The sequence below is a fragment of the Octopus sinensis genome, linkage group LG7 (assembly GCF_006345805.1).
Source record: "Octopus sinensis linkage group LG7, ASM634580v1, whole genome shotgun sequence".
Classification (NCBI taxonomy): domain Eukaryota; kingdom Metazoa; phylum Mollusca; class Cephalopoda; order Octopoda; family Octopodidae; genus Octopus; species Octopus sinensis.
Genome location: NC_043003.1, coordinates 7497972 through 7521983, shown reverse-complemented (window position 1 = coordinate 7521983; position 24012 = coordinate 7497972). Strand labels below are relative to the sequence as shown.

The window sequence follows — 24012 nt, the reverse complement described above, 5'->3', positions numbered from 1 at the left end:
AGGCTATAGTAGAAGACACTTGTCCGTGATATAAATAAAACAAGTCTTTAACGTTTCGAGCCTACACTCTTCAACAGAAAGATACACAGAGAGAAAAAAAAACACAGAAAGAAGGAGAGAAAAAAAATGCGTGCAGTAACTAACGAATATATATGTATGTGTGTGTGTGTGTGTGTGTGTATACGACAGGCTTCTTTCAGTTTTCCATCTACCAAATCCACTTACAAGGCATTGGTCGGCCCGAGGCTATAGTAGAAGACACTTGTCCGTGACGGGACTGAACCCGGAATTATGTGGTTGGGAAGCAAGCTTTTTACCACAGAACCAATTTTAATTCCATGTTTTTCTGTTAGTCAATATGTTTTTCTTATACACACACATACATACACATACACACAGAGGCTCGTCTGATGCGGGATGGAAGGTTAAAGATTGAAACTACAAAATGTTTTTGTTGTTGTACCATTTTTCCATAAACTGTGTCGATGAGGAGAAAAATATTGGAAAAAAAACCCAACCTCAATACATCTCAGAATGACAAAGAAACGAGGAAGGTAGCAGGTGGTCATGTGATGTGTTAGAAACACCAGCTAAATCTCCCTGAAATCGCACACTTTTACATCTCTCTTTTACCCTTTTACTTGTTTCAGTCATTTGACTGCGGCCATGCTGGAGCACCGCCTTTTTAGTCGGGCAAATCGACCCCCAGGACTTATTCTTTGTAAGCCCAGTACTTATTCTATCGGTCTCTTTTGCCGAACCACTAAGTTACGGGGACGTAAACACACCACACAAACACAGACACAAACACACATACACATATATATACATATATGCGACGGGCTTCTTTCAGTTCCCGTCTACCAAATCCACTCACAAGGTTTTGGTCGGCCCGAGGCTTTAGTAGAAGACACTTACCCAAGGTGCCATGCAGTGGGACTGAACCCAGAACCATGTGGTTGGTAAGCAAGCTGTACCTCGAAATAAAGAGGTCAAATCCTATACACTATGAATCTCTATTGCAAGCAGACCTGGACACAATGCAGCAGTGGATCATGGACTGGCAACTCAAGCTGGCTGTGGACAAATGTACCACCATGCATTTTGGGAGGAGAAACCCAGCGTCCAACTACTCCCTCCACAACACTAGTCTCAAAAAGTCTTCAAGTGAACGTGACCTGGGTGTTATTGTCGACAGTGATTTGCGTTGGACAAAACACATCGCCAAAATTGTCAAGAAGGCTGAGGGTGTCTTGGCATCACTCACCAAATCCTTTGTGAGCCGCTCTCCGGCTATCTATCTGCGGCTTTATATAGCTATGGTAAGACCTCACCTGGAATTTGCATCACCGGTCTGGAACCCCTATCTTGCCCAGGACATCAATCGTCTGGAAGCTGTTCAGCGACGTGCAACCAAAAGAATACCCTCCATCAGGCATTTGCCATATCCTGAACGCCTTACTTCCCTGGGCATGGACACATTGAAACTCCGACGTCTGGCAGCTGACCTGGCAGCTGACCTGGCAGACACCCATAAAATTTTCAACCATCGCACAAACAATAACACTGAGCACCTCTTCAAACTCCACCCATCTAACACCCGTGGACATAGTTACAAAGTAAGAAAACAGCACAGCTCCCATGACTTCAGGAAACGTTTTTTTCACGCTGAGAGTTGCTGAAGCGTGGAACAAACTGCCGGCATCGGTTGTTAGTTGTCGGAGCACTGCATCCTTCAAGACTTCCATGCTTCCTGAGATTCGCCAACACTACACTTGATTTTCTCCCCTCCATACACACACAAGCATGTTCACTTTCCAGACATTTCTACATTACTGCATGTACTTTATATGCACTTTCTGACAAGTTGTGGTGCACCTGAGCACTGTATACAATAATTTCATTATTATTATTATTATTATTATTATTATTATTATTATTATTATTATTATTATCATTATTATTATTATTATTATTATTATTATTATTACCACACAGCCACTCCTACGCCTACATCTGAAAAATATTTTGAAATTATAAAACAAACAAATTGCGGATTCGGATTATCCGTATTTTGAACTTATGATTTAAAAAAAAAAAAAAGAATTCGAAAAAAAACAGTTGAAGTTTTAGGATTTATGGGAAAGATTTTAAAAATTTCCCTATCGTTTTTAAATTTCGACTCATTTTTTATTTGAAAATAAAGGAAGTGGCGATTGTGGTGGTAAACGCTGATTTCCATTTTTTTAACCTTCAAGGTTTTTCCTATTTTTAAGTATGTAGTGCAAAAAGAAAATGGCCAAAACCCTACTGAGTAGGAAAAAGTGGGGTGAAAAAGCTCATAGGTTTTCAAAAGAAAATATATTTTTTTCTCACGGAAAAGGCATCTACCATTGTTTCCGGATCTATCCAGTAAGTATTGGATAGATCCGGATTGGGAATCTAACATATTTTTGTCTCTCTACTCTGAAGACGGATCCCGGATCTGTCCAATGTTTCTTTGCTTCCATTACTGCTTGCATATCCTGGTAAACTACATCTGCCGAAATTTATTAAGTAACGCCGAGACCCCAGAAACCACTGTCACACTTGTAACACCATATCTTCTCCCTGTACTTTTTTTTCCTGTGTCCTTGTACTCTGAGTAAGTTTGTTTTGTTAATATATGAATATCTATATATATATAATATATATATAGACCAGGGGTGGGCGAACTTTTTTGATCGCGGGCCGCACAGTGCGTCTTTGGAACCTTGGCGGGCCTCATTTATAAAAATCAAGTGAAAATATTGTGAATTACCGTACAACAGAAACAGTTACGAAGTATCTGCATAGAAGTTGGGATTCATAAAAGCTCTCGGCGGGCCGCATGAAAACCTATGGCGTGCCGCATGCGGCCAGCAGGCCCTAGTTTGCCCACCCCTGATATAGACCTATAGTATCTATCTATCTATCTATCTATCTATCTATCTATCTATCTATCTATCTGTCTGTCTGTCTGTCTGTCTGTCTGTCTGTCTATCTATCTATCTATCTATCTATCTATCCATCCATATCTATCTATCTATCTATCTATCTGTCTGTCTGTCTGTCTGTCTGTCTGTCTGTCTGTCTATCTATCTATCTATCTATCTATCTATCTATCTATCTGTCTGTCTGTCTGTCTGTCTATCTATCTATCTATCTGTCTATCTATCTGTCTATCTATCTGTCTGTCTGTCTGTCTGTCTGTCTGTCTCTCTCTCTCTCTCTCTCTCTCTCTCTCTCTCTCTCTATAAATATATATATATATATATATATATTTGAATATTTAGCGTCTGAAAATTTTCTATTTTTGCTTTCTCTCTAACAGTAGTTTTATTTGCTTATTTGCATCATTATCTCTCTCTCTCTCTCTCTCTCTCTCTCATTAATCGCACACACACATGCGTATGTGTGCGCGCGCATATGTGTTTGTGTGTCATTAATGAGACGGAACGGGTTTTACCGGCAAACTACCAGGTATACTCTTTTACTTGTTTCAGACTGTGGCCATGCTGGAGCATCGCCTTTAGTCCAGCAAATCGACCCCAGGACTTATTTTTTTGTGGCTAAGTTACGGGGACGTAAACACACACACATATATATATATGCACGATGGGCTTCTTTCAACTTTTGTCTACCGAATCCACTCAGAAGGCTTTGGTTGGCCCAAGGCTATAGTAGAAAACACTTGCCCAAGGTGCCACGCAGTGGGAATGAACGCGAAACCATGTGGTTCATAAGCAAGCTACTTACCACACAGCCACTCCTGCGCCTATATACCATACGATTTATAAACTACTATGTATGTACATGTGTGTGTGTGTGTGTGTGTGTGTGTGTGTGTGGTGTGCGCGTGCGTGCGTGCGTGTGGGGACATTGAAATACCTAGGTTAGTGTCCAGGCGCGCAGTTGGCCCACAGCGAGTGAGAGGTCTCTCGCTTGTTGTCACAACATCTCTATAGAAGAGAGAAACTCTGAGAGGAGACTTATACATGTTGCACGGATGATAGTTGAACCAAGAAAGAAAGGTCAGGCTTGGCCGAACACCAGTGACGTGGGGAGAGAGAAGAGAGGTAAAGGCAGAGGGACAGAAGAATTAGGGACGGACGAGAAGAAATGGGAGAGTAACGCAAAGCAAATTAAATAAAATTTGGGATTTTTTGCGGAGGGTGAAAGTGGTAACAAGAACAGGACTGTGGCGGGAAAAAAATCCTAAATTTTATTTAATTTGCTTTGCGGGAAGGACTGTTTCAATGAAGTCGCGTATTGTCCTTGCCTTCGTACCGCGGAGTAGATGAAACAGGGACAACTGATGAAGGGGAATATTCTTTATGTTGTATGTCTCGTTTCTCTGTTTGTTTTTTTCGTTCGAAAAAATGTTCGTTTTCTGTTTTTGCTTTCATTTCTCATTGTGTTCACGTTTTTTTCTTTTGATGTCCAGTACCCATATATGCATGCATATATACATATATATGTAGGTTAAACTATAAATTAACCATAAAAAGCCAGGGTACAATATGCACCCGTTTGCTTTCAAGCAAACGGGTGCATATTATATACTGACTTTTTATTATATATATATATATATATATATATATAGAGAGAGAGAGAGAGAGAGAGAGAGATCGTTAGCCACTACACACATTTTTTTCTCTCCTTGTTTTCTGTGTCCCTTTCTGTAGAAGAGCGTAGGCTCGAAACGTTAAAGACTTTTTCTATTCCTGAGCGCTATACTAATACATATGTTTGTTTTGTACACCACCTGTCTTCGTCTTTTGTTTGTTTGGGTTTTTTTTTCGTAAACTGTCCCTATATATATATCTCTTATTATAAAAGGCAGATTTTATCTGCCTCCCTTGGGAGTTATAGAAATCTACAATATAGGATTTCTTCAATTACAATTTACTTAGCAGTTTTAAGAGTACAATGCATCGCGTCATGCCAGGTCCAGTTTTTAAAATTTAAACTCCAATTAAGCAAAATTTACAGAAAACTCACATTCTGGTGTGTGTGTCAAATGCTTTTCTTAGTCTGGTTTACACCACACGCAAACGCACACACACACAGGGAGCGAATTGTTTCACTCACGCTATCACCCTTCTCCTCCTTTGTCTTTGCAAGTTTGCAGCTATTAAAGTGAAAACAGTGAATCCGACAGCGATAAGAAAACGAATTGGCACCTGAATGGAGTGAAAATTTAAAAACTGTTTCTTTCGGTGAGTTTTCTGAAGAAACTGGACCAAGCCACAGACTTTCCCAGAAGAGTAAAGCTTAGACTATTTCTATTTACTTTTTCGAATGAGCCTATTTGAAATCATTACGCTAACGTAAACAAACCGAAAGAAAGGATAGTTTGTTATTTCCACAACCTTAATGAAATTAAGGCCTATTTTGCCATAAATATTATTATGGGTATCAGAAAGTTACCCAGAATAACAAATTCTATCGTAAAATTTTGTTGTATACCCAATTGAATATTAGCTAATAACCCATTTTCTATAGCGATGTTTGAACAAAATTTTAATAATTTTACAGAAAGTTACCCAGTAACAAACGAGCCCTTCTGGGTATTAGCGCGCGTCTACGACGAGAGTCTACGATTTAAAAAAAAATTACCATCATATTTTTTAATTTTAATGCATTTTTTTCGCCTTTATATAAGGGAAGTAACTCTCTAAAAATATCTACGATGTGTCAACGATTTAAAGAAAAATTTACCTTAATTTTTTTTCAATTTTTAATGCATTTTTTTGCTACTTTTTGGCTATAACTCTCTAAAAATGCTTATAGTTATTTCCCTTACAACCCGAGCAACGCCGGGCGATACTGCTAGTATATATATATCTCTTATATAAAGGCAGATTTTATCTGCCTCCCTTGGGAGTTATACAAATCTACAATATAGGATTTCTTCATTACAATTACTCCACCTAATCATTTTAAGAGTACAATGCATGCATCGCGTCATGCCATGTCCAGTTTTTAAAATTTAAACTCCATTAAGCAAAATTTACAGAAAACTCACATTCTGGTGTGTGTGTCAAATGCTTTTCTTAGTCTGGTTTACACCACACGCAAACGCACACACACACAAAGGAGCGAATTGTTTCACTGACGCTATCACCCTTCTCCTCCTTTGTCTTTGCAGTTGGCAGCTATTAAAGTGAAAACAGTGAATCCGACAACGATAAAGAAAACGAATTGGTACCTGAATGGAGTGAAAATTTAAAAACTGTTTCTTTCGGTGATTTGTTCTTCTGAAGAAACTGGACCAAGCCACAGACTTTCCAGAAGTAAAGCCTTAGACTATTTCTATTTACTTTTTCATTTACTTTTGAATGAGCCTTTTGAAATCATTACGCTAAACGTAAACAAACCGAAGCAAGGATAGTTTGTTATTTCCCACAATCTTAATGAAATTAAGGCCTATTTTGCCATAAATATTATTATGGTATCAGAAAGTTACCCAGAATAACAATTCTATTGTAAAATTTTTTTTATACCCATTGAATATTAGCTAATAACCCATTTTCTATAGCGATGTTTCACAACAAAATTTTAATAATTTTACAGAAAATTACCCAGAATAACAAATTCTATCGTAAAATTTTGTTGTATACCCAATTGAATATTAGCTAATAACCCATTTTCTATAGCGATGTTTGAACAAAATTTTAATAATTTTACAGAAAGTTACCCAGAATAACAAATTCTATCGTAAAATTTTGTTGTATACCCAATTGAATATTAGCTAATAACCCATTTTCTATAGCGATGTTTGAACAAAATTTTAATAATTTTACAGAAAGTTACCCAGAATACAAACGAGCCCTTCTGGGTATTAGCGCGCGTCTACGATGAGTCTAAGTCTACGATAAAAAAATTCCATCATATTTTTCCATTTTAATGCTTTTTTTTCGCTTTTATATAAGGGAAGTAATCTCTAAAATCTCTACTACGATGTGTCAACGATTTAAAGAAATTTACCTTAATTTTTTTTCAATTTTTAATGCATTTTTTTGCTACTTTTGCTATAACTCTCTAAAAATGCTTATATAGTTATTTCCCTTACAACCCGAGCAACGCCGGGCATACTGCTAGTCTTATTATAAAAGGCAGATTTTATCTGCCTCCCTTGGGAGTTATACAATCTACAATATAGAATTTCTTCATTACAATTTACCTAGCAATTTTAAGAGTACAATGCATCGCGTCATGCCAGGTCCAGTTTTTAAAATTTAAACTCCAATTAAGCAAAATTTACAGAAAACTCACATTCTGTGTGTGTGTCAAATGCTTTTCTTAGTCTGGTTTACACCACACGCAAACGCACACACACACAAAGGGAGCGAATTGTTTCACTGACGCTATCACCCTTCTCCTCCTTGTCTTTGCAAGTTGGCAGCTATTAAAGTGAAAACAGTGAATCCGACAACGATAAGAAAACGAATTGGTACCTGAATGGAGTGAAAATTTAAAAACTGTTTCTTTCTTTGGTGAGTTTTCTGAAGAAACTGGACCAAGCCACAGACTTTCCCAGAAGAGTAAAGCCTTAGACTATTTCTATTTACTTTTTCGAATGAGCCTATTTGAAATCATTACGCTAAACGTAAACAAACCGAAAGAAAGGATAGTTTGTTATTTCCCCCACATCTTAATGAAATTAAGGCCTATTTTGCCATAAATAATTATGGGTATCAGAAAGTTACCCAGAATAACAAATTCTATTGTAAAATTTTGTTGTATACCCATTGAATATTAGCTAATAACCCTTTTCTATAGCGATGTTTCAACAAAATTTTAATAATTTTACAGAAAATTACCCAGAATAACAAATTCTATCGTAAAATTTTGTTGTATACCCAATTGAATATTAGCTAATAACCCATTTTCTATAGCGATGTTTGAACAAAATTTTAATAATTTTACAGAAAGTTACCCAGAATAACATTCTATCGTAAAATTTTGTTGTATACCCAATTGAATATTAGCTAATAACCCATTTTCTATAGCGATGTTTGAACAAAATTTTAATAATTTTACAGAAAGTTACCCAGAATAACAACGAGCCCTTCTGGTATTAGCGCGCGTCTACGATGAGTCTACGATTTAAAAAAAAATTACATCATATTTTTCCATTTTAATGCATTTTTTTTCTTTGCTTATATAAGGGAAGTAACTCTCTAAAAATATCTACGATGTGTCAACGATTTAAAGAAAAATTTACCTTAATTTTTTTTCAATTTTTAATGCATTTTTTTGCTACTTTTTGGCTATAACTCTCTAAAAATGCTTATATAGTTATTTCCCTTACAACCCGAGCAACGCCGGGCGATACTGCTAGTCTTATTATAAAAGGCAGATTTTATCTGCCTCCCTTTGGGAGTTATAGAAATCTACAATATAGGATTTCTTCAATTACAATTAACCTAGCATTTTTAAGAGTAGAATGCATCGGGTCATGTCAGGTCCATTTTTAAAATTTAACTCCCAATTAAGCAAAATTTACAGAAAACTCACATTCTGGTGTGTATGTCAAATGCTTTTCTTAGTCTGGTTTACAGCACACGCAAACGCACACACACAGTGTGCAACGAATAAAATGAAAGTAAATAGCGACAGAGTGATTTGAGGAAGACTAAAGTGAAAGTATTTAAACCACTACTCAAAAAAAAAAAACACAGCAAACAGAAACAAATAAATACACAATTTCTTCAATTAGAGTTTACCTAAGATTTTTCAGAGTACTTCAGTGGGTGATGCCATAAAAATTTCTTTCAATTTTACCACCAATTAAGACAAAATTCGAGAAAACTCAATATTTTAACATATCACTCCGAGCATTGATGTACATGTGTGCGTGCGTGAGTGTGTGTGTGTCATTCCTCACACACACGCATACACATACATATACAACTACATACAAACATGTGTGTGTTTGTTATTAGTAAAAAAGGCGCCAAAACACAACTCACTTATCATTCCAACACATTTGCAATGACACACGGACGGACAGAAAAGGTAAATTGGTTTTTATTTTACTCTGTATATATTTTATTATATAATATTATATATAGATATATGTATATATAATTGCAGTATGAAACAGTGTTTATGTATAAACAGACGACACTTATATATAGTTATTATAATAAGAGATTAATAAATGTATGCATCCGTTTAACCCTTTCGTTACCAAGCCGGCCGAATTTACCTATTCATATTTAAATGAGAATATCAGAGCATATCTCTTTAGTACATTCGTGAAAACACGTATTATACTTCGTAAACACTTCAACTACAGTTTTGTACAAAAATCGAAGTGTAATTTCAATTCCGTGAATTATGGGAGATTTTTTTTCCGAAATTTGTTCCTATTGTGTTTTCAAAATTTGTAATTCTGACAAAAAATGGATACGAATTTCATTATATCAAGCAGCGAGTCAGAATTCAAAGGATTTTCTACTGAAGACCTTCATAAATCTAACTCTATGACTGAAAAAAAAAAAGCATCTTTATATAAGAGTGAAGTTGTGTGTCTGTCTCCTACGATTTAGATTCCTAACTACTCCCACATTTTGCGGTGCAGTTTAACCAAAAGCGGGTATCTTATAGTCGTGATTCATATCGAGCCCTTCTGGGTATTAGCGTGCGTCTACGATGAGTCTACGATTTAAAAAAAAATTACCATCATATTTTTCCATTTTAATGCATTTTTTCGCTTTTATATAAGGGAAGTAACTCTCTAAAAATATCTACGATGTGTCAACGATTTAAAAAAAAATTTACCTTAATTTTTTTTCAATTTTCAATGCATTTTTTTGCTATTTTTTGGCTAAAACTCTCTAAAAATGCTTATATAGTTATTTCCCTTACAAACCCGAGCAATTTTGCTTCTCCTTTTCGGAGGACTTATCTTTTGTTTTAGTATTCCTGGCCCAGGGTGTTTAAACTTGGTCTAAATTTTTTTATGAAATACAGTTCTTTATTTTATAATGTATATATAAAAATTAAAAATTGTATAATATAGCAGCATTTTCGAACTTCATTTTTTACAAATATATATATATATATATATATATATATATATATATATATATATATATATATATATATATAACGGGAAGCTTTATGAAAATAAACAAAAGACGAAGGCAGGTGGAAGACAAACGAACAATTGTATTAGTATGGCGCTCAGGAAATATAAATAAAACAAGTCTTTAACGTTTCGAGCCTACGCTCTTCAACAGAAAGATACACAGAGAGAGAAAAACACAGAAAGAAGGAGAGAAAAAAAATGCGTGCAGTAGCTAACGAATCAACATGGCGATCTGATTTCGGCCAGAGGTCAAAGATCAAACATGAGACGCGAGAGCGAAATAAGGGGAGATAATAGGGTTGATAAATGGGTTGAGTGACCAGCTAAAAGTGCGTGGGAGGGGTCTGGATGTGTGTATGTATAGGGTTGGTGTATGTATTAGTATGTATACGGGTGTGTGTGTGTGTGTGTGTATGAGAGAGTATTAGTGCGTAAGATTGGTCTGGACGTGCGTATGTATGGGGTTGGTGTATGTATTATATATATTTATATATATATGTGTGTGTGTAAATATAATATGTGACAATTATTCGGTAGCCATGATGAAACTCCGAGTTTCGGATGTCGGAGTTTTATCTTGGCTGCCAAATAATTGTTACATATTATATTTACAGATAAATTTCCTCTATTCACATAATATCGAGGTCTCTTTCATTCTTTTGTTGTCTTACCATTACTATTAATATATACATGTACTGCAACAACTTGGGTTCCAGAGACCCACAGCTGTTTAATTGTCTGCCGAAGCATCTGAGGAGCCTTCATGGAGTGGATGTAGACGATTTCAAATATAAACTTGACCTCTGGCTCACCGAGATCACGGATGAGCCGATATCTAGGCAAGAAACTCAAAAAAGGGCAGTGACATCTTTGCAAGATGTTATCAGAGTCGAAGTTTGCGGCCCTCACATGCATCGTATCTTTTTTTTTAATGCTTCTCTGTCTACCCGCCAAGACAGACATACTCTCTCTCCCTCTCCCCTCTGTCTCTCTCCCTCTCCCCTCTGTCTCTCTCCCTCTCCTCTCTGTCTCTCTTCCTCTCCCCTCTGTCTCTCTCCCTCTCCCCTCTGTCTCTCTCCTCTCCCCTCTGTCTCTCTTCCTCTCCCCTCTGTCTCTCTTCCTCTCCCCTCTGTCTCTCTTCCTCTCCCCTCTGTCTCTCTTCCTCTCCCCTCTATCTCTCTTTCTCTCCTCTCTGTCTCTCTTCCTCTCCCCTCTGTCTCTCTTCCTCTCCTCTCTGTCTCTCTTCCTCTCCCCTCTGTCTCTCTCCCTCTCCCCTCTGTCTCTCTTCCTCTCCCCTCTGTCTCTCTTCCTCTCCCCTCTGTCTCTCTCCCTCTCTCTAAACACTTTAATCGTTTCTTTTTTTCTATTTCTCCACAGTTTCCGCTGTGTCTGTCTCTTCACACTTCACAATGGAACCCGTTTTCAAGTAAGTTTATTAAATCTTACAAGTATGTTATTGCTATCACCGTTAACGTAATTGTTTTGTCAGCCTTCTTCTCACCTAGTTTACCTTCCGTCATGACATTTCGCTCAGTTATACCTCGTCTTTTGTTCAGAGAACAGGTTGTCATTTGAGGCAGATTTGTCTGATTTATAAATAATTTTCTTCAAAAATTTAACGGCATTTTATTTCAGTGTCCCTGAAATTTAAGTCTTTATATTTTATTCAAATATATTTTATCAATTTTAAAATGAAATTAGATTGTGCTTGTGATTAAAAAGTAAGCAACCAAATGCGAAAAAAAAAACGCCTTACTTTTTTAAAATTCTAATTTGAGAGATTCCAACTTTTAAAGAGATAATCAGTTGAAAGTAGGTCGTGCTGTCTCAAAATGTAATTAACAAATGTGTATATTAGACGCAAGGGTGGGTGGGTGTGTGGTTAAGAAGTTTGCTTTCCAACCGTACGGTCTTCAGGTTCGGTCCCACTGCGTGGCACTTTGGCCAAATGTCTTTTACTCCAGCTCTGGTTTGACCAAAATCTTTTGAGTCGATTTGGTAAACAGAAACTGGATGCAGCCCGTGGTATATATGTGCGCGTGCATACATGTGTGCGAGGGTGCGTGACCTAGTGGTTTGGATGAAGCACTTAGGATCGCGGGGTCGCGGTTTCACTTTCGGGACCGAGTGGTGTGTTGTGTTCTTCAGCGAAAAAACATCGTTTCACGTTGCTCTACGATCACTCCAACACCTGACAGTGTGATACACCGTGCACCTGTTCAGGTAACATCGATCTGATGGAGGGAGTGAGCTAATGTACTCTACAGACTTTTGTTCACTATAAACAAATGTTGGCTATCCGAGAGAGAGAGAGAGAGGAGAGAGAGAGAGAGAGAGAGAGCGTAACGTCCCTCTCTCTCTCTCAATCAATCAATCACTCACGTTCTTCTTCCTCTGTGTGTGTGTGCGTGTGTGCATGCTTGTTCCTCAGTGTGTGTGTGTGTGTGCGCGCGCGCGCGCGTGTTCTGTCTTTATGTATCTATGTGTTGTGCAATGTAGATGTAACGAAATTATAGCAGCAATGTCACATTTCAAACTTGAGGTCTACCATTACTGATACGGCGTCCTCACTGTCTTTCTTTTCTGATTTTACATAAACACATGAAGCAGATAAGAACAAATATGCAAGGCCTTTTTTTCCTTCGAGTTTAAAATGCGACATTGCTGGCATAATTTCGTTTTATCTACATTGCACAACCAATAGATACATAAAAACAGAACAGGCACACACACACACAAGTAAAAGAGTAAAAGAGATATTATTGGGTGCTGAAAAGTCCCTGGCTTAAGGGAAAGGCTTGTTTGGAGGCCCAACCTTCCGAGTTCTTATACAGGGCTTAGAAAAACTGAAGGGCCACTGCAATAGGTGTGTAAATCTGAGAGGGGAACATGTTGAATAAAATTATAATTAACTGATCCTCCTCTATTTTCTTTTACCCAAAGGCAAGAACTTTTTAGCGCCCTCTCGTATGTATGTGTGTATGTGTGTGTGTGTGTGAGAGAGAGAGAGATAGAGAGGGAGGAGGATCACAAGAACGAAGGGTGTAAAAATGTAAGGTCTGTGCTCATGTAACAACGTAACCATCATTTTTAAAGATATAAATGCTATAATCTAACCAGATACCAGTTCTTTTGCCTGGGTGGACTGTCATTCAGTTATGCATGCACATACTCTCTTGACAAAATACCTATAGCCAATTGTCATTTGATAGCCATGACATCTGTGCTTTTAGTTGCAGCTCAAGTTGGAGTTTTAGATAGCAAACCAGCCTTGAGCATGTACCATTATGTCATCGGACGTGATGTGGCTTCAATTCTGTTATCATCATCATCATCATCATCATCATCGTTTGACGTCTGCTTTCCATGCTAGCATGGGTCGGACGATTTGACTGAGGTCTGGCGAACCAGATGGCTTCACCACACTCCAATCTGATCTGACAGAGTTTCTACAGCTGAATGCCCTTCCTAACGCCAACCACTCTGACAGTGTAGTGGGTGCTTTTATGTGCCACCGGCATGAGGGCCAGTCAGGCGGTACTGGCAAATTGTGGATTCGAGTCCCTGACCAGGCAGCATGTTGTGTTCTAGGGCAAAACATTTCTTCTCACATTGTTCTAATGCTGTGTGGGGACCAGCATGTCAAAGGATAGAGCCAACATTTCCTCTGCCTGTCATAAAAGGCAACTATAAGAGGTTGACGTAGAACTTCTCCGACCTCATAAAAATCTCATCAGCAACAACTACCCAAACAGACCCGTGGGTTATCGCCTGAGTAATGCAAAGGAGCCATCTGTGGATGCAGCAGCATGCTGTTACAGCACATGCCCTCCCATACTACTACTACTATTACTACAACTACTACTACTACTACATGTGACAGATGAAACTGTGAAACAGAAATGGGAGGGATAACAGTTGTATGTGAAAGAGGTGGTGATAGTCAGAGAGAGGGGAAATTATAATTTCGAAGAAAGACAATTGAGAGGAAATAAAAACTGCCTAGCGGGAAGTTCTCTAACTAATGTTATATACACACTGAACAACATGTCATACAAGCAGTGCCCCTCATTGCCAGGGGAAATATTACCTTGCTTGGAAATATGGACGTTAAACTAATAAAGATATTACTGTGATATGAGACATTTGCCCAAGGTGTCACACAGCAGAATTGAACCTGGAACCATGTAGTTGAAAAGTGAACTTCTTAATATCATCATCATGGTCATATTAAAGCTGGCAAATTTATTAGCACATTGGACAAAACATTTAGTCACATTTCTTAAAGTGCTTCACATTCTGAGTTCAAATTCCACCAAGGTTGACTCTGCCTTTCATCCTTTCAGTTCTTGATAAAAAGAGTACCAGTTGAATACTGAAGATGGGAAGGCAATGTGATCAAATTTGCTGGCCTTGTGCAAAAATTTGAAACCATTGTTATTATTAAGAATGAAAATTAAATATTTCATTTATTACCTCCCTGTTATTGTTAACAGCAGTTATTTTTTATTGTCTCTGTTATAACCAGCAACATCTAGTAATGAAATGATGAAATTATCAGATCATTAGCTACAAATTATGATTATCATTAAAAATCTGAAACCGGTTGGATATATAAACTCTCCATTTTAATCATAAAGATTTCTGTGCATTTTCTTCTTTGTTTTTAATATAATTGTGACTCTTGGAATTTCTTCACCTTTTCATTTTACACACACATATGCACACATACATATACATACACAAGCACACATAACTTGTATGGATTATCGATATTACATAGATTATTGTTTGATTTCTTATTCAGGTACATCGATGATAATGCTGACCGTTTTATCAAACGGCTTGGCACTGCTGTGGCCATTCCTAGTGTGTCAGCATCTGTGAAACTGAGGCCAGAAGTTAGAAGAATGGTTGAATGGACAAAAGCCGTAAGAGAAATTATTTTTAATAAATTTATATTACTTTTTTTTATCATTTTTAGTGTTATTTAGGCTAAACAGTCATGGCTGTGTGGTTGAAAAGCTTGCTCCGTAAAAATGTGGTTTTTGGCTCAATCCCACTGAATATTACATTTAATTTTCAACTGTATGGTAATTGGATAAACTGGGTTTTATATATATTTTCAAGAAAATAAGAAAACAGAGATAATTAAATTAATAACTATTTATTAATTACAAAACTGGATAATCATCTCTGACAGCTGTTTCAATTCAAGACTTTAGAAATTAATTAATATAATTAAAAACATTTGAATCTCATCAGAGGTGGAAAAAGATGTATCTTTACATTTTCATACTATTATGTGTTAAGTGTGGGGAGCAAATCCACAAACTATATATATATATATGTATATGTATATGTATAGAAACACACCACCATCGGTTGTCAAGCGATGTTGGGGGGACAAACACAGACACACAAACATATACACACATATACATATATATACATATATACGACAGACTTCTTTCAGTTTCCTTCTACCAAATCCACTCACAAGGCTTTGGCCAGACTGAGTCTATAGTAGAAGACACTTGCCCAAGGTGCCACGCAGTGGGAATGAACCCGGAACCATGTGGTTGGTAAGCAAGCTACTTACCACACAGCCACTCCTGCACCCTCTCTGTATTGTCCAACCATAAAGGTGTTTTAATATAATGATGTTGTGTTATATTTGAAAGGAAATGGATAAACTCAATATTCAAACTGAATTACTGGAACTTGGAGATCAAGTCCTCCCATCCTCAGGAGTCCTTAAACTTCCTCCTGTGATTTTTGGACAACTTGGTAATGATCCTAAAAAGAAAACCTTGTTAGCATATGGACATGTTGATGTTCAACCAGCTAATAAGGTGGGTGGAAAATGCCTTTTTTATATTCTTCTTCTTCTAATTATTATTATTATTATTTATTATTATTATTATTATTATTATTATTATATAATAATAATATGCTGAATATGTGTCTACTCTGTGTTTCGAAGGTAAGGTTGTCCTTACCTTCGAAATGCGGAGTAGACGAAACAGGGACAACTGAAGAAGGGGAATATTCCTTGTGTTGTATGTCTTGTACTCTGTTCTTTCGTTGTTTGAAAAAAAAGTTTGTTTCCATGTTTTTGTTTTTATGTTTTAGTTTCTCATTATGTTCAACATTTTTTGGATGTCCTGTAACCATATATGCATGTATATATACATATAGATGTAGGTATGTACAAACATGTATGTATATATGCATATGTTTATATATCATTTATATTATTATTTGATCGAAAGCCATGCATCTTTTTCCAAGTAAGTTTTTATCTTATATATATATCGTCATTATCATGTATATATATATATATATATATATATATATATATATATATATATACGTGTTTGGGGGAGGCTGAAATTTTAATATCTAAAGTACTTTTATCCCTTTCTATCTCTTTGATGCAAGAAGTGTTTCTGCTTCAACGACACATTTGAGGCAAAACAGAATTGCCAAATCTATATCGAGAGGGTTTTCTCTTTTCTAAGAATTATTTTAGCCCTGAATAGTTGTTTCGCTACAGAAGATCTTTTTCCTATCTGGTATCATTTACTAAATTCAAAAGATTAATCATATCTTTGTCAATCCTTGACTCTATTTAATCTTCAGGTCCTGATCTATTGCTTTTCCGGAGCATAGACAGAGCTACTATACTTAGAATGTAAGACTTTGTTATTGTCATTGTTGTTGTAATTATCGTTATTAAAGGACAGGGTTCTGTGACGCTACAGATTCTCACTGTTTAACTTATGACATTAATTAATTATTAAATAATCATTAAATTTGTGATTTCTTTTCTCTTTATTAGTCTGATGGCTGGGATACAGATCCATTCCTTTTAACAGAAATTGATGGCAAGTTATATGGGAGAGGAACTTCTGACGATAAGGTAAGCTGCCTTAATATTGGGGTACTTTGATTCTAAGTAAGTTTATTGCTAAATTCTTCCTAGTCTATGTTATAGAATGTTATATATATAAGTATATATATTGTTGGATTTAGGAATAGTCATTTAAAAACATTCATGTTCCATGCTGAAAATAATCATGGCAACAGCAATAAAGATGGTAATGATGGTGACAATGCCCTAAGTCAGTAACAGATGACATTTGCCCCATGGAATTGAACCTGGAACTACAGGATACAGGGTACCATACTTCAGTTTGACTGTTATTTCTTTATAATTTCAGGGACCAGTTCTTGGTTGGCTGAATGCTATTGAAGCATATCAAAACCAGAAAATTGACCTTCCTCTCAATTTAAAAGTAAGACACAAGTTGTTATCTCATCCTTTAATTCACTTTCATTTTTTCTGTCTGTTATTGATAAGAATTATATCAGATAAGATTAAACTGTAATCCATTTTTATATAAAAAGATGAGATTATTGTGTACTTGTGCTTCTTTCCATGGCTGATAATGAATGAGCTTTCAAATTGATACATTATAGATTTCATCATCATCATCGTTTAACGTCCGCTTTCCATGCTAGCATGGGTTGGACGGTTCAACTGGGGTCTGGGAAGCCAGAAGGCTGCGCCAGGCCCAGTCTGATCTGGCAGTGTTTCTACAGCCGATGCCCTTCCTAACGCCAACCACTCCGTGAGTGTAGTGGGTGCTTTTTACATGCCACCTGCACAGGTGCCAGACGAGGCTGGCAAACAGCCACAATCGGATGGTGCTTTTTACGTGCCACCGGCATGGAGGCCAGTCGGGGCGGCGCTGGAAACAGCCACATTTGGATGGTTCTTGTAGTGAGTGTGCGATTTGAATATAGAGGCACCTACCTTCTCTTCTTAGTGACGGAGACCCTCCAGTGATGACTAGTCCTTCCTCACAGCCCCGACCCAAACACTAACGATAGCAGCTGCTAGCCCAAACCCTTAACGATGTCCTCACACGTCTTGTCACCTGCACGACCCACGTTGGAAAGGGCGCAATTTCCGCTTGCCCCAGCTTCCGGTCAACGCACCCGGCTGCTGACGTCCAGCTGCTGACGTCATCCCACAGTTCGGATGGTTCACTTATGTGCCACCGGCACTGGTATCACAGCTACAATTTCCATTGATGTTGATCGATTTTGATTTTGATTTTCATTTGCCTCAACAAGTCTTCACAAGTAGGGTTTGTGTCGCCTTTTACTCTGAGCGAGAGGCCTTTTGTCACCAGCAGAGGTAAGAGCTCTCTGAACTTTGCCCAGGCTATTCTTACTCTAGCAGTTACACTTTAAGTACATCCACCCCCGCTACTGATTTGGTCACCTAGGTAATGGAAGCTATCAACAATTTCTAGTTTTTCTCCCTGGAATGTGGCAGAAGTTGGTCTCTGAGCATTTTCAGTGTTTATTGCTCCTGAGCATCTGCCACATACAAAAACTATCTTCCCAGTTAGCCTTCCTTTGACATTGCTGCACCTCTTATGTGTCCATAGCTTACACTTGGTGCATCTTATAGAGTTTCTACCTACACCTTTTCTACAGATCGAGCAGTGCCATCTACCTGAAGGCGTTTGTGATTTACCTGCCTTCCTACATATTAGGACTTTGGTTTTAGCTAGGTTGATGTTAAGGCCCTTCGATTCTAATCCTTGTCTCCACACTTGAAACTTTGCCTCTAGTTCTGATAGTGACTCAGCAATTAGAGCAAGGTCATCAGTATATTGGAGCTCCCAGGGGCATCCTGTCTTGAATTCCTCCGTTATTGCCTGGAGGACTATGATAAATAGGAGGGGGCTGAAGACTGAACCTTGGTGGACCCCTACCTCTACCCTGAATTCTTCAGTGTACTCATTGCCAACCCTCACCTTACTTACATCATCTCTGTACATGGCTTGCACAGCTCTCACTAACCATTCATCTATCCCTAGTTTCCTCATTAACCACCAGATAAGGGATAAGAGGACCCAGTCAAAGGCTTTCTCCATGTCAACGAAAGCCAGGTACAGGGGGTTATCTTTGGCTAGGTATTGCGGCTGTCTCACCAGAAATATGGCATCAGTGGTGCTTTTCCCTGGCATGAAACCAAACTGCATCTCATCCAAGCTAACTCTTTCCCTAATCAGTTGGGCTATGACCCTCTCTGTAACCTTCATTACCTGATCCAACAGCTTGATACCTCTGCAATTATTTGTATCTAAAGTGTCACCTTTACCTTTGTAGCAGTTGACTATTATGCTGCTACACCAGTCATTGGGTGTGACTCCTTCGTGTATCACTTGGTTAACTATATGGGTGACTAGGCTATAGCCGACACTACCAGATATTTTAAGCATCTCTGCAGTAATTCCTGATGGGCCTGGGGCTTTACCTGTCTTCATGCTTCTAATTGCCTTAACTTCTAAGGAACTGTCACATTAGATAGCTGGTCCCTCTGTTGGGTCGACATTCGACAGACTCTCTTTATCCCATTCATTTTCCTTATTTAGCAGCCTCTCATAATGGTGTCTCCAAACCTCTCTCTTTGCATCCTCATTCAGCGCAAGTGAGCCATCATCCATGCAAACACATTTCTCTCCTACCACATCACGATTCCCTCTCACACACTGTCTTGCAACACGGAATACCTCAAGTCTTTGGTCCTCACGGCACAGAGCATTGGCAAATTTTTTCTTATCTGCTTCCCTTCTGGCTAAATATACCTGTCTCCTAGCTTCTCTTTTGGCTGTCTGTTACAATTCCCTGCTACCACCATTCTTCCAGTCCTTCCAAGCCTGTCTCTTTTCTCTAATAGCTCTGTCTACAACATTGTTCCACCACCACGTTATTCTAGGTCGAGAGGGGACTTTGCACCAGACACAGATCTGGTCAGTGGTTCTCAGCTTAAGCCATGCTGATATCACAAAACCTCAATAAGCTACACATCATTGTTAATATGTACTTTCTTTGTTTGTTTGTTTCCAGTTTGTGTTTGAAGCCATGGAAGAATCTGATTCTGATGGTCTTGCAAACCTGTTGATGTCAAAGAAGGATTCTTTTTTGAAGGTAACATCATTTTCTATTCCTCTTTGCAAAAGTTGGAGGCAGCTTTATCCTCTGGACTCTATTTAGTGCTTCTGACTCCCATGTATTCAGGTTTATCTTGCAGGCTTCCAAACAGGTCTTTAAAGTCTCCTTATAACCTATTACCAAAATAATTAATTAAAAAGAGAATATTGAGAATTATCTCTAATGCATATTTTTATTACTATGTCCATTTACGGTGGTCAGCTGGCAGAATCACTGATGCTTCAGACAAAATGTTTAATGGCATTTCCTATGGCTATCTGTTCTGGTTTCATAAAATACTAGCAGTATCGCCCGGCGTTGCTCGGGTTTGTAAGGGAAATAACTATATAAGCATTTTTAGAGAGTTATAGCCAAAAAATGCATTAAAAATGGAAAAAAATAATGGTAAATTTTTTTTTAAATCATTGACTCATTGTAGACATTTTTAGAGAGTTACTTCCCTTATATAATAGCCAAAAAATGCATTAAAAATGGAAAAAATGATGGTAAATTTTTTTTTAAATCGTTGACTCATCGTAGACATTTTTAGAGAGTTACTTCCCTTATATAATAGCGAAAAAAATGCATTAAAATGGAAAAAAATGATGGTAAATTTTTTTTTAAATCGTAGACTCATCATAGACGCGCGCTAATACCCAGAAGGGCTCGATATGAATCACGACTATAAGATACCAGGTTTTGGTTACACTGCACCGCAAAATGTGGGAGTAGTTAGGAATCTAAATCGTAGGAGACAGACACACAACCTTACTTTTATATATAAAGATATGTATTAAGTAATACATACACATATATATATATATGTTGTGTCTGGGGAGAGTCATTCTCTTTTGATGCCTTATAATTTAACACACTCACCAGTAAAATTTCCACTTATTTCTTTTTTATTTTTCTAAAATTTTTGTTGCGTCTTGCAACATTTTCAATAGTTTTGATTCTGTCTTTTACTCGCACTGTGGTCCTTTTTGTTTGTTTGTGCACATGTGTGTGGATCAGTGTGTGTGTGTGCCTGTACATGCATGCATGTATGTATGTATGTATGACTCTCCCCAGATACAACAGAATATGCTTCAACACACAAACTCATACAAAGAATCTTGCAAACCAAATCCCAAAACGAAATATATATATATATATATACTCTTTTACTCTTTTCAGTCATTTGACTGCGGCCATGCTGGAGCACCGCCTTTAGTCGAGCAACTCGACCCCGGGACTTATTCTTTGTAAGCCCAGTACTTATTCTATCGGTCTCTTTTGCCGAACTGCTAAGTGACAGGGACGTAAACACACTAGCATCGGTTGTCAAGCAATTCTAGGGGGACAAACACAGACACACAAACATATACACACACATTTATATATATATATATATATATATATATTTACAACAGGCTTCTTTCAGTTTCTGTCTACCAAATCCACTCACAAGGCTTTGGTCGGCCCGAGGCTATAGCAGAAGACACTTGCCCAAGATGCCACGCAGTGGGACTGAACCTGGAACCATGTGGTTGGTTAGCAAGCTGCTTACCACACAGCCACTACTGCGCCTATATATATATATATATATATATATATATATATGTGTGTGTGTGTGTGTGGAGTCTTTTGGAAATTCCTTGATACAGTTATAATACCTGGAGAGAAGAATTTTTTCTCAAAGAGTTAAGATCGAGAAAAGAACCTTTTCAGAAAGTCGAAAAACACTAACATTTGGGAAGAGATTTCACGAAATGTGTATTGGCTTAGTGGCTTTCTACTTTCTAAAAAGGTTCTTTTCCTGATCTTAACTCTTTGAGGAAAAATCTTCTCTCCAAATATATATATATATATATATCATGTGATCACGTGACCAACTAGACCATCAGATGTTGCTTTAGACTTCAAATGACGCCACCTCACTGGCTAAACGAGCAGGCCAGTGAGAGAAAGAGTGGTGAAAGAGTACAGCAGGGATCACCACCCCTTACCGGAGCCTCATGGAGCTTTTAGGTGTTTTCACTCAATAAACACTCACAATGCCCAGTCTGGGAATCAAAACTGCAATCCTACGACCACGAGTCCGCTGCCCTAACCACTGGGCCATTGCACCTCCATGGGCTGTTGCCAGCTTCGTCTGGTCCCCGTGCCGGTGGCACGTAAAAAGCACCATCCGATCGTGGCCGTTTGCCAGCCTCATCTGGCACCTGTACCGGTGGCACGTAAAAAGCACCCACTACACTCTTGGAGTGGTTGGCGTTAGGAAGGGCATCCGGCTGTAGAAACACTGCCAGATCAGACTGGGCCTGGTGCAGCCTTCTGGCTTCCCAGACCCCAGTTGAACCGTCCAACCCATGCCAGCATGGAAAGCGGATGTTAAATGATGATGATGATATGTATATTACATATCGATTCCATAGAACAACCAAGAAAAACAAGCTCAGTCTTCAATATTTTTCTTTCCATATTTTTAATGTGTTTCTTTTCATTTGTAGGATATTGATTTCATCTGCATCTCGGACAATAACTGGCTTAGCAAGAATAGACCTTGCTTGACTTACGGACTTCGGTAAGAATGATTAATGAATCCTGTTTATTACTCGTCATCATCACCATCATTTAACATCCATATTCCATGCTGGCATCGGTTAGACAATTTCACAGGGAACTAACTGGCAAGCTGCAGGGTTGCATCAGATTCCAGTGTCTGCTTTGGTACAGTTTCTACAGCTTGATTCCTTTCCTAATTCCAACCACTTTATAAAGAACTCTGAGTGCATTTTACATGTCACCAGCATTAGTGAAGTTGCCATGAAGCTTGAGAGACATTTAAGAACAGAGGAAAAGAAAGGGAAAAAAGCTCCTGCCCCCAGGAGGAAGTATTTGGGAGGGGAAGGTGAAGGTGGGTGACTTTAACTATGTAATCTTAACTGGTAAGATTTACTTATTTGTAATTAACAAATTATTTACATTTGACGGATATTTGCCCTCATCTTGTTTGTTGTTAACACAGCATTTTGGCTGATATACTCTCCAGCCTTCATCAGGTGTCTTGGGGAAATTTCGAACCTGGATTCTCATTCCTAAGGTATTTTTCGATGTTGTTATTATTATTATCATTATTCATCATCATCATCATGAATAATAATGATAATAATAATAACAACATTGAAAAATACCTTAGAAATGAGAATCCAGGTTTATTATTATTATTATTATTATTATTACCAGCATCGCCTTACTGGCACCTGTGTAAAAGATTTGAGCGAGGTTGTTACCAGTACCACCTGACTGGCCCCTGTGCCGGTGGCACGTAAAAAGCACTCACTACACTCTCGGAGTGGTTGGCATTAGGAAGGGCATCCAGCTGTAGAAACTCTGCCAGATCAAGATTGAAACCTGGTACAGCCATCTGGTTCACCAGTCCTCAGTCAAAATCGTCCAACCTATGCTAGCATGGAAAGCAGACGTTAAATGATTATTATTATTATTATTATTCAGGTCACTGCCTGGAATCAAACTCAGAATCTTGGGGTTAGTAGCCTACGCTCTTAACCACTGTAATCTTGAAATGGATGTTTTCTTAAAACCACAAATCCTGCATTATTAGCCCTGAGAGTTCCTCTCATATGGGTGCTTGATGCATAAAGGGACACACAGAGATCATAACAAATGAAATTCATCTGTCATGGGCACCAGAATTCCCATATCAAGTGATTTCAGTCTATAGGAGCTGATCAGTAGGAAGTATCTAGGTGACTGCATGCTCATCAAACCTTGCTGCTACCATATATAGAATATCAGAATGTTTCTGACACTGATGTTGCAAATGACTAGCTGACTTTTTAAAAATTAATTATTGATAATGAAAG

The 24012-nt window shown here is 37.9% G+C and overlaps 1 protein-coding gene across 3 annotated transcripts in view; it reads left to right on the top strand.

Moving 5' to 3' along the window:
• The window catches only part of LOC115213823 (cytosolic non-specific dipeptidase), a 44842-nt gene that overhangs the window by 6142 nt on the left and 14688 nt on the right, over positions 1-24012 (top strand). For 2 of the 3 annotated variants that reach the window (XM_036504487.1, XM_036504488.1), the window contains exons 2-8: positions 1161-1167; positions 14931-15054; positions 15808-15978; positions 16968-17048; positions 17350-17424; positions 20057-20137; positions 22636-22709. In XM_036504487.1, the coding sequence (XP_036360380.1) occupies positions 15034-15054; positions 15808-15978; positions 16968-17048; positions 17350-17424; positions 20057-20137; positions 22636-22709 (503 nt within the window). In that variant the 5' untranslated portion in view covers positions 1161-1167; positions 14931-15033. Of the gene's footprint in view, positions 1-1160; positions 1168-2420; positions 2645-11500; positions 11550-14930; positions 15055-15807; positions 15979-16967; positions 17049-17349; positions 17425-20056; positions 20138-22635; positions 22710-24012 lie in introns of those variants that run through there. The other variant, XM_029782715.2, reaches the window with a different exon arrangement.